At 43.2% G+C, this 12,126-nt stretch overlaps 1 protein-coding gene across 7 annotated transcripts in view; it reads left to right on the top strand.

The window, feature by feature from the left end:
- Positions 1–12,126, top strand: part of LOC126525893 (uncharacterized) — a 29,043-nt gene that overhangs the window by 1,733 nt on the left and 15,184 nt on the right. The window contains exons 1-7 of one of the 7 annotated variants that reach the window (XR_011896153.1): positions 479–1,070; positions 2,076–2,211; positions 3,263–3,293; positions 5,237–5,334; positions 7,743–7,870; positions 9,308–9,344; positions 10,694–10,846. Coding sequence is in view for 2 of the 7 variants with exons in the window: in XM_072289995.1 (XP_072146096.1) it covers positions 2,321–2,375; positions 3,263–3,293; positions 5,237–5,334; positions 7,743–7,870; positions 10,694–10,804 (423 nt within the window). In the remaining 5 variants the exon portion in view is untranslated. Of the gene's footprint in view, positions 1–478; positions 1,071–2,075; positions 2,212–2,296; positions 2,376–3,262; positions 3,294–5,236; positions 5,335–5,364; positions 6,136–7,742; positions 7,871–9,307; positions 9,345–10,693; positions 10,847–12,126 lie in introns of those variants that run through there. The other 6 variants (XR_011896152.1, XM_055067932.2, XM_072289995.1 and 3 more) reach the window with 6 other exon arrangements.

Genomic DNA, 12,126 nt, shown 5'->3' on the forward strand with positions numbered 1-12,126 from the left:
GACTCGAATAGACAAAATTAAGGCGAAACAAACGAAAGGAGATTCAGCTTCGAAGAGAAGCTGGACGGTTGTCTACGAAGGATAACACTTAGTGTTCTGCTTGCCAGTTAGGTTGGATTAAGTATGTTGATATGTCCCTTGATATGTCCCTTGTCCTGCATCTGCTCAACATGTCAATTAGCACAGCTTTTTACAGTGAATGCGCATAAATTTTGTCACTTTCATGTACGTTGAGTTCGACAAATAGCTCCTTTTAGCCTGCCGTTTAGTCCGTGAAGCAGATATGGGCATTGTCACAGAATACGGCCTGAGTTATCATCTAACAGAGCGAAAGTGCATTCATTAGCAAGAGAAAACTATTGTCGTCACAGTCACCATCATCAGCTATCATCAGCAGCAATGGCTCAACCTCCGTTGCCGTGAATATTCCCAGCGTCGTAATGGGGGGGGGGGGGGGGGGGGGGGCGTTTAATTTGTTATTTACGCTATTATGAACCAGTGCTCAACCCTTTCAGACGCCACTTTATCCCGTTAATTGAAAACTTGCTTTCGCCACACCTCTTGCATCTTCAGAACCACAGAAAGTGTTTAGTCATTTTGGGAAAACTCGCTACAAGTACATCAAATCTCAACATATACCATTCCATATTACGAAAAGCTTGAAAAGCACTTATCCAGCCACTTGAAAATATTGCCTTGTGCGTGACAACTTGAAAAGCAATGAAATAAGTGAACCCGCTACATACAACATACTTAGACGCAGTAAGAACACCCAACCGTCTACCTTCCCACTCATGTTGTAAAACGATCTGCACATTAAATATAATTAATTTCTTTAGTGCTTTTGCTGTTGATGAATTATCTTGCTGTATGCAATGGTGTAGACAGCGTCTGAAAGGGTTAAGAGGGTATGAGCCATTCATTCTTACGTGACGGACGAATTCCAGCGTTAACAGCTTTTTCACGCGTGTAAATAATGGAGACGATGTGGCAATTATCATTCATAATTCTTAAGAACTCGATCCTCTTTGTTTTGCAGGAATTCGCTGTAGAGTTCTGGATGCCCGAGGGTAAGGCAGCAATTAGTATATGTTAGTTTCCCTTTCGCCGATATTGAATCTACACTACAGGAATAAAGCGATACTGTCCGTTTATACGTGTGGCTTTGTTACTCACAAGTCAGTTACTCAGGGAAACAAGGCTGCTTATTCGTTATAATATAAAAGTAGCTCGTTATATCGGTTATATCATCGGCCTTCATGGCCAGTATTTCTAGCAGATATGCACAGCGCTGTGGTTGTTTCTTAAAACTGGGTAACCGAAGCTCGGGCAAAAATGGAAGTGCGTCGCCCATTGACTGCGACAGTACCACGGTGTCACTGCATGAAGTGCATGCCGTAGCAGTGCAGCAAGTTTTCCATTTTAAACGTTTGCCGCTACTGGACGCTTCTAACCACAGCAACAAAACAATACTAAAAAAATTAGACACGCGTCAATTCACCACCGAGCGTTAACACGAAATGAAATGCTCGCGGCAATTCAGTTGCACGTTCACGGATCACCGATGAGCTTCGTGAATGCCGTGAGCAGGGGCGAAGAGGTCGTATAACGTGGGCTTTCTTCGTTACTATGAATGGCGGAAGAAGATTCCTAAAATTTATATTAGAAGATGCAATTTTCCCTCCCTAAGTGATGTGAAGCAGGACTGTTCATGTTTCGAACCTCGAAGACTGCTTCTTGTGTGGTGTGTTGGGGGGAGGGGGAACAAGCGTAGGGAAAATAGGGTCTCGTTGGAGCAGAAGGACGTGCGCATAAGGTTATGGTTCAACACGATATGTAATAAAGCGCTGAAGTCGGAAAAGTTTGCAAACATGACGCTTTATTGTCAAACACAAGGCCATATAGTCTCGAACAGCATTAAATTTTTTGTTGTTGAAGGCCGACTGGAAGCTAGCTGTCGGAGGTATTCAAGGGTTTTTTTATTTGCCTTGGTGTCAGTTGTAGGCTTGCCTGATTGTTTAACTCCGGAAACCTATGGTGTGTATGTATATATATCTATACATATATATGTACAGAAACCGTCTACAGAATTTCAAGAATGGAATCCGAAAGTCCATTGCCACCAGCAATATTAAGGCTTCATGTAAACCTGGCTTGGAAATCAATGGAGCCTTCTACAGCCATGGATTTCCTGTCATCGGACGACTATCGGCAAGTTGGCCTCCTGCATGGTACTTCTTTCGCCTGGCAATGCCTGTATAATTTCTTGATGGCGAATTTATATAGGATACTGAAATTTCTTAGAACGCAGGGAAAAAGGATGGACTCCGTAGAACGCCGGTTTCCTCGCTGTTCGCATTCGCTACCCAAAAATAGTGAGTCACATATGAAAGAAATCGAAGAGTGTGCATCATGTAATTCAACATTACATGGAATGTATTATTCAGGGATCTCAAAATATTAACCCCTTAATCACGATATGAGCGGGCTGACGCGTTCCAAAATAATTCTTTCAAGGTGTAGTTGACACATTGTGATTGGACCTTTTGAGTTTGAAGTTGAGTTTGATACCACCTTCATTACTCTAAGAGGTGGCATGTGCATGTAAAACATTGGTACGACACACCTGCACTCCTTATTACCCGGATCAAGCAGCCGAACTCCATGACAGCACATGGTCCCTTCGTGACAAAATCCTACATGAGCAATTTAGGCTTCCATTATTGCTGCAAGGCATATTCGTCCTTGGCAATCGAACCAATGTATGTTTTCAGATTACCGTGTATGATCGCGTTGTTTCTGTACGTAACCTTAAAGCCATGCATATCACATTAACCACAAATAAGAGTGCGACAGCGGAAGAGAACACACAAACGACATCGCCCGGGTCGTTTTCGTGTTCTCTTCCGCTGTCCCTGTCTATATTCGCGGCCGATATGATACGCAGTAAACACCAACTAGGCCAAAGTGAAATTCTTCTAAAAGGCGTGATTGCAACAAATTGGGGCTTATAATCGCTGCTACTCGGTGACTGCTTTATAACACAGTTCACTCTGTACCATCGTGTGTTAAAAATGAATATTGGCAAACCAACAGCAGATAAGCGGTTTTAGAAAAGTAACTGTTTAACGCACAACAAAAAAGCACCGCGACGTCTTCATTGAACTTCTTTTCGAGCGTGAAACCCTGTGATGTGGGGATATTAAGCAGACCATCTGGGGCCTTTCTCATTCGCAATTCTAAATAATTCTTTATTTTGCAGGAATCTGCTGCACGGTTTTGGATGTCAGAGGGTAAGCAGCAATTAGTATAGGTTAAGTTCCCTTTCGCCGATATAGAATGCACACGAGCATAGTGATACTGTCCGGTTATGCGTGGCGCTTTGTTACAAGTCAGTTATTCACAGAAACAATGCTCTTTATTCGTTATAATGTCAACCAGTTCTTTATATCGGGTACATCGTTGGCCTAATTTTAATTGGTAATTTTGAAGGCAATCAAAATTGCTTCGTCATACCATTCGTCTGTTGCATATCGTTTCGTTATAACGAGGTTCGACTCTCCTATCTACGCTGGAAACTAACGATGGTGCGCCAACTAGCAGTTTTTCTTAAGAGGAAGCTTTAGCTCGGGTGCTCCTATCTAAATACATGTAAAAGGAGAATTAGTTTTTCTCGGCAACCACTGCACCAAATTCGAGGAGGTTTGTTGCATTTAAAAGAAAACGCAAGATCTAGTGACTGTTTGCTTCGAATTTTTGAGTTAGGTCGTCAATTTTTTATTAAAAATTGGTAAAAATTGAGAATTTTCAAAAACGAAACTATCAAATTTACAACTCTCTAACTGAACAACAAAAAATAGTACAATTCTGTGAATTGCATCTAATAGTACATCTAAAGCGGACAAAATTGATATGTTACACATGAATATAAAAAAAACTTGTAATATGTAAATACAGCTTTTGCAGAACCCTTGTAACCAAGGTAACAAATTCAACGTAATATGTGAAATTACATACCGAATTTGTCCGCTTTTAATGATCGAATGGGTGCCGTTTACAGAACCCTGATATCTGGTCTTGATGCGGAGCTATGAATTTGTAAACGTCGTGCTTCTATTTTTTTCAAGCGGTCCAATATTTGAAATTTCTTAAACAAAATTCAAGCCCTAAATCGAAATTTCGCTTCCCGCAGTCACTAGAATTTAACTTTCTCTCTCAAATGCAACAAATTTCATTAATATCGATCCAGGGGTTATTTCAGAAAAACGTTTTTTTTTTTGCGTTTTACATGTATTTGAATAGGCCGCTTCAGAGTTGGGCCCGAGCTAAAGCTTCCGCTTAAGTTTTCTTTCCACTTGGTTACTGGTTACTAGTTGGTTACTCGTTATGTTTGGTCACTCTGGACACCAATACTGTGCGCAAACCGCTCACCTTCACGGTGCCTTTGTGCAGGTAATGGAAGCACACGTAGTGGGTGGGCGTGTCAGGGTGGCCAGCGCGAAAGGCGGGGCGCCGTGGCCGGAAGCTTACCGCTAGTGTTTCCCAGCGTTTGCGAAATCCCTTATGAACGACTTCATTCGCTATCCTAAAGCAAACTAGCCTATCCTGTAGAAGTTAGCTCGTTTCAAGCCTTGGCGTTTGCGGTGTGCGTGTAATCGAAAATGACTTAAGCATCAAAGCTAGGTGAACACTTTTTCGTTTTTGTCCTGTTCGCGCTACATTAAGATTTCCCAATTGCATACGGGCCACCATATCTAAAACTCGTCTCATGTTCTTATGTTGCTAGTGCTGCGCCATTGTTTCATGACAACATACAGACCACAATCGCTGACTACCGTAATATAGCGTAGCTGTTGCTTTTCTTAACTCGTTCCACATTAATGGACCACATTAATCCGCGATAATAAAACATTTTTGACTATTGTGAATAGACTAAACTAGACGCTGAAGAAAGACCACTTTTGAAATGCAGAAAAAATACAACGAATGAATTAAATACAGCTGAGACCAGGTTATGGGCTTAATAGTTCAATAATAGCACCGCACATGGTCCCAATTCAGCAGCACCAAGATCATGCAAATGCAAGCTGTGCCTATCGATTCATGCTGGCTCTGCAATCACAGGGGCGTCGCAGAAAGACAGCCAGCGCCAAATTTTTCTGTCGCGTTTTCGCTCTGAAACTTTTCTGTTTACTGCATACAGTCCACCCACATGCACGATGACGTTTCTGTGCAGACTGTACACCAAGCGACGCAGGGATAATCATCGAGCTGTGGCAGTTGTTCCTGTGCATCGGTTGTGGACTCATCGCTACTTCTCTGCTGTCACCATTGGTTAGTATCTGCTACAGCGAACGTCGACTTGCACGTCGCGAACCCCTGTTTTAGAGGGCGTTTCGAGGTTGTTTTTAACGCGAGAAATTGTAACTTAGAAAGTATTTTCTACCAGGAACGTGGCATAATTGCTAATGATATGACGTTTGTCGAAAAAAAAAATGTCGATGATTCATATTTTGGCAATCGGATCATTAAGTCGAATGCGTATTTCCTAATTCTGCTACACAAGCTTTCCACAACACCCCATAGGAACCGCTTTCATCAACTAATGTAATGTTAGTAAAGAAAACCCAGGGAGGCCTACATTTGACGATATCATGGAACAACGCACTTTTGCTGATAGCGAGCAAGCGAGAACTATCATTCATGTACCCATCCGCATCAAATGGGCAAGCATGCCTTCCCTCCCGCTTTCCAACAAAAAAATCGCTTACCTGGATAATAGTCGGCACTGAAAGTGTGCATACCATAGTAAGTCTTCTGAACAACGTGCGTGTTCCGTTTCAAAGTAAATGAGTTGTAAGTAGCGCTTCGGTGGTCCTATTGCCGCCTTTCCTTGTGCGCGTTTTCTAGCGTAAAAAAACTATGTACGAATGCTTAGCCAAGTCGCGCGAATCGCTACAGTGACGTCACGAATTTGTTTGTTTGTCTTGTAGAAAGCATCGGCCGAGCAGGATGGCGCGGCGAAGCAGTCGCACTAGTGACGTGTCAAGATTGGAAACGTGCCCATGAGCTCATTGACATTTTAGAGGACACCAACCGGTAGGGTCCGCGTAGGCTCTTCACCATGAAATAGAGGTAAAAAAAATTCTCCGAGATGCCACTGTCGCTGACGAGAAAATGACCGAGCTGTCAGGAGGAAGCTGCGATGGCTCAACGCAGACAGTGTTTTATGACATTGTTTAGAAACGCTCGAAGGGCAACACAGGAACAGTAATCTATGAACAAACAAGCCTATGTTATGCCACAAATGAAGCTTAACACTTACAAGAAGCCTAACATTTATTGTCCTTGCGGTTTTACTAGACTAGCATATCAGATGACATAGAAACAATTTTATACCGTGAACCTTACACAGCTCGGGTCGTGTCCTTTTCAAATTTCCGGAATACTAGTGTTCCATGAGAGCATAACAGCGACGTCAGTGCTTGTAAACTAACGTGACTTAATTAAAAGCACTCTTCGTGGCTTAGCGTTTGCGATATTCTCGTATTCTAAGATGACGAATAGACTAACTCGATCTTCAGCCGTTACAACTCGTCTGGCATTGTTAACAATGCATTACATTCTGTTGTACTATCATTCAACTAGAAGTGCATACGACCCGCATTGATTCGCTAACCTATCCTAACGAGGTTAGCTTGTCCCCTGTCGTCCTGTTCGCCTTAAAGGGCAATTAACTGCTACGAAAATTTGGACCGTTTTGGAAGTTTCATGTTATATGACTGAAGCTTAGTTTAGGCTTTTTCAGCATACATGCCTCCGTCGCACTGGTATATCTCAAATGCGGCGTGCGGGGATTTAAGTACTATCGACACCTAACAGGGCACGCACTATTTAAAAGCGCTTAATCAATGACCAGCTCTGCGGCTTTGCAAAGATTGGTATAGTGGCATATACACTACTTGTGATACATTCAGCCAAAGCCAGAATACGAATATGGCTTACGAACCAATTCATTTCACTGTCCAAGCTGAATTGGCTTTGTGCGTTTGTCTTGTTCACACATGACTCATATTCCGCGATGGCATGGGGACTGCATTGTTCAGAGAACCGACGCTAACGTAACCAGCGGTGGCAGGTAATCGCGGTGACAGGTGAAATAGCATTGCGATCGGAATTAAAGTTTAATAATGTGCAATCACTCAGACGTGAAAACTGAAAATTTGGCCAGATTTTGGAAGTGAGCGCGCACTTCTAGATCTTGAAATATCCAATTATCTCGGAAATATTCATCCCCGTATGACAATGACAGCACATCATTTGTTTGAGATTTACGTAACTGCGAGTCACCACGAACAACGCGCACGTCTCTGAAGACCACCCGAATCCATTGTCATATTCCACCTGCGCATATAGTTACGGTGCTGAATTTAGGTAAAGCCCGAGAATCCCCAGTGCTTGCATTCCGACCAGAATTTACAAAAGCACCCAACGAAAGACACCTTCTCCGACCTTCGCAATGCGTTGAGTTTATGTTAATATCCGGATGCTGACACTGTCCGAAGACTCCTTCGGTATCACTGCGCGTACAAAAGCTGCTTCTAGTTCGTCCTTGTGTTTTCTACAGCGCCTTATAATCACAAGTTAACTTCAACTGATAGTAGTATTCAGTTCCCTTATTAAACTGGTCAATTCATATTCATTTGTGTGCTTTATGTAACCTGACTATGTTGTCTTTCTAGGCACAAAGGCTATAGTCGACCGCCTGACTTGTGAACTCGTCTTGTCTGGAACCGACTGCGACTCCATACATGATGAGCAGGAACAAAGTGACCGCGAGAGAGCGATCGAGGACCACCGCAGCGGGAAGGTGCGTTTTTCGTTCGTCACCGATGTCGCAGCGCGAAGGATGGTTGTCACGGGCGTGGCACACACATTTGATTACTATTTTCATCAGAATAACGGTACGTGCTTGCATTGTTGTACCAGGAAGGCGGCAATTCATGGTGCACGGACTTCAATGTGCACGGCTCGGCGCTTGTGTTCAGCGGGTGAGGCCAAAAGTGAGAGCGTGTGCGTAGTCGCTTCGCGGATTTGTCCTGCGAAATCACGAACGCGACGTGGCTGACGACTCTGATGAAGGGGCGAGACGGCGTGAAACGCCGGGGTCTGAGTGGCGCGCCACGCCCCGACATCACCGGTCCTGTTCCTGGTGAACTGGGCTTCGTCCTTGCCGTCTTACCGGTGATCTTTGCTCGTATGTCGGGTCACGCCTCTGATCTCGCATCCCTGTTCGTGCTGGAAAGCGCTGCAGGAGGACCAGCCCACTTCCTGTCATCGATGGACTTGCGGCGGTTGCTGAGCCTGCAAAGGCTGCGTCTTTGCTACCGTTGCTATATACTAGAACTATAGCAGTGCTGCGACTGCACTTCGCCCTGACCTATATCGCGTTACTTGAGGTTAGGACGTCGGCTTTTAGCCGCCATACATCTACCTCGCCTCGAGGACGGGTACGGTCATACCAGCTGTTACGCTATGTGAGTGCAACGCGATCCTTAGTAAAGCTTAAAGACACGAGGGCACTACTTAAATAAATATTATATTTCGCCTCCGTTAATAAGTCTAGTCGCCTCAAATGTCTCTTTGTGTCTGTGTCTTCCTGAATATGTTTGGATGACCTGCACCCGCACGTTCCCGCACAGTCACGCAGGAAGACCCGGTGGAGCTTGAGTCAACGTCAGTAACCTGCTACTTTCCCAACAATGATGTCCCATCTATCTCCATGGTTATTTGGAAAAATTTAAAACCACATCTGCAAACTTGCCCAATTCTTCGATGGCGCTAATCGAAGCAAAGACTACAAAGAGCCCGGATAGAGTTTTCCCGACCACTACGATTATTACCCCACCGAGCTGCTTGTTTTGATCGTAGTGATGGGCAGAAAAAGAAGGAAGAAACGATTGTTTGGGAGGCAGGCGGGGACTTTTCCTTACTTTTCCTGTGCTTGATGTTGACTTCGCCAGTCTGACGCCATGTTCCGCCGGCTTAACCTTCTGGCAATTTATCAGAGACACATTTTTTGATTTCAGCCACGTTTACTACACGAAATACCGCCCACGTTGGCGATGTTTCATAGTTAAAACCAGTACCACTTCACCGAGAATAACTGCGTTGTCGAAAGACGTCGAATATGTGCGAACCACTGTATCTGCGGAAACATACCACGATATGTACTATGCTATTGTATCCTAAACTCTTATTGCCTGTACTCTCCATGCAATCTAACATGCTTTTCTGTTCTTTGCAGGAAGTCACTGGGCGGTTTTGGATGTCCGACTTTGATGGTAGAGTAGCAACAAGTTTACACAGTTTTTTTGTTCGTCGATATAAGCATGACATCATCAAAAGCGGTCCTGTCAGAAATTCTGTCTGGCACGCTAGCCGCGTTGCTACAACATAGGTGACCAGCTCGCAGTGTGTCCCATCGGAAAGGCGCGGATGGAAACATATTTTTCGTTGTTCGCGTTGGTGACAAGGCAAGCAGCAAGAGTAGCCTGCATTGATTCGCTTTCCTTGCGTCGTACAGGAAATGCCTTAATGCGCGGTAATCCTGAATCGGTAAAAACACTTGTTCCAGAAGCACTACACTATTAGTATAACGTGAGTCTCGCCGGACAAGAAGCCGAACTACAAGACAAGTAGAAAGACGTTTCAATGCTAAGCTGCTGGCAGCATCACGAGATTGACAAGTTCGCATGGCTTTACACTTCTGTATCGTTTCTTCACACAAGAAGGGTGCATTCATCTTAAAACTAAAAATGTTGCGACGTCAGAATAAAATTCTGGGTGTTGAAGAATGTCGAAGTTTACAAAACGCGTTTCTACACTAATAATTGATCCTTTCGCTAAATAAAAGAAAATTGATTCATTCCGCAGGCAATCTTGTAGTACCATTCATGCTCAACCTCGATCAAATTAGCCGGGCAGTTTACAGAAAACAAATAGCACTTTTGTTGCCACTGGTGGTACTTCTCATTTCGTATGTAAAGGAAACACCTCTAAACAGGGGAGATCTTTCTTTATCTGTCCATTGCAGATTTTTTGTGTCTGTGTTTTAAGATGGACTACCCACGTATAGATAAATTCGAGCGATAACAGCATGGAATTTGATCCTTCTCAACTTTGCCCTGAGTCAGTTGCAGCGTCAGTTCTCAATTTGTGTCCTTAAGCTTTTGAGTAACACCAAGCAGTGTTATGTCATTAAAAACCTTCGTCTGTCCCCTCCTACCTTGCATTTTCTGCTCCATGCACTGTATGCGTCTAAAATATATAGGAAAACTTTAATGGCACGTTCGGATCGCTTGTGTAGTATGCTTCTCTCATCCATTTCAATTATAAGCATTCCTTGCGTTTTTCCGCGTTTCATCGTGTTCGTTTTGGCAGTATGACTAAATCGCAAAAAGACAAATGTTTATATGAATAACAGGAACTGCTCAGTGTTCGGATGTTCATTGAACGGTCATACTTTAAGCTTAACCGAGGCAACCATCAGCAGATTTCTCCGCACTGCTCATGATGTGAAGCTCTGCTGCATTCTTTCTGATAAGCGTTGTAATTTGAATACTTAGCAACATGGTGCTACGCTTGGGTGGATGACAATGTTTTGCTTTTGTTCGCTGAATTCTGTGCGCAGACAGCGTTTCTCGGTAACACCGACGTTGCCCTCCTTGTACGGATTGTATACGTCGGTGGAAGCGGGCCCGTCTGTCGCGTGCTTCGAAGGTGCGCACTCATTTGCTCGTAAGCGAGGGTTGCAGTCATCTCCGCAGCATTGGTGACGCCAGTGGTTAGTATACAGTATACACTTTTGTACATTTTTTGTTACGTTGGTACCATTATTTCCGAAACGACAATAGATATCAAGCTGATTTTTTCTATGCATACAGTACATATATGTGGCAATTTACTGTGCCAAAATTATCAGCGTGCGAGTAAAATAGCTTTAAAATAAAAATATGTACAAAATTGGGTCAAAATTTAGTGTGTAGAAAGTAAAAAAAATCAAATAATTTCATTTCTCGTATACTAAAATAATTTTGGTACAGCGGCTAGAAGATGAAATTCTGAACAAAATGGAGTAAATATCTTGCCACTATCTTTATTAGTTGCTGATAAAAGTGCACTACAATATGCCCCAAAGGACATGGGAAAGATGGGGCTTACCATCCCCTTAAAAAAAGAATCTCGAACGAAGTGAATCGTCAAATTTACAACTTCCAAGTCAACAAATATATGCAGACTGCAATCATATTGACACATCACCAAAGTGGAGAAATGTGTACGATTGTACAGCGCTCTGAACTATGCGACTAGTTTGTGAGTAGGACATTTACACGCTGTGTACGCAGTTGTGTACGCCAAGGTAGTGCATCAACAGCAAAAGCATCGATGGCTTGTTTGATTTTTTTTCACATTGTGTTGCACTGTGTGTGATATTCCAGTGGCTGGATAGGTGCTCTTCAGCCTACCATAGACATTAAATACTTGTTCTTATGCTTCATGGTGCAGTTGTGAATTTTCGCTTTGTAGTCCACATTCTGTAAAGTGGCAGAAACTAATTAAAACATGTAAAATTATTAAGCTATTCTGCAGCTGTCGGCTTATGATTCTGAATATCGGTTAAATGCGGTGAAAGCAAGTTTATGATCAACAGACTTAGTTGGCGCCTCAAAGGTGAAAGGAAAATTGTCTATCAAATGTCCGCTTCGGATGTTCTGACAGATGGTGTTTACAGCACTGTAGTATGCTCCCTTGGGGTATAGTTTCGTTTTCTAAACATTTCTCCCGAATGTGGTTGTCGTTTTTCAAGATTACAAATTTTAGCAGTACTTACTTGGAAGTTTGCTCAGCACAGCAGTGAGAAATCTGGTCTCTCTCGTATGCAACAAACATTATGCTAATCGGTTAAGCAGATCCTAATAAGGCCATTCCAGCTTGTGATATGAACTAGAATAGTGAAATTGCGTTTGTAACCGCAGTAAACCTTCCAACTTAAACGTAACTTATGAAGGTGCACTTTTTCGAATGCCAGCGTAGCACAGCTTGCAAGGTTTACGGCCTATGAGA

Source organism: Dermacentor andersoni, chromosome 8, assembly GCF_023375885.2.
Source record: "Dermacentor andersoni chromosome 8, qqDerAnde1_hic_scaffold, whole genome shotgun sequence".
Classification (NCBI taxonomy): Eukaryota; Metazoa; Arthropoda; class Arachnida; order Ixodida; family Ixodidae; genus Dermacentor; species Dermacentor andersoni.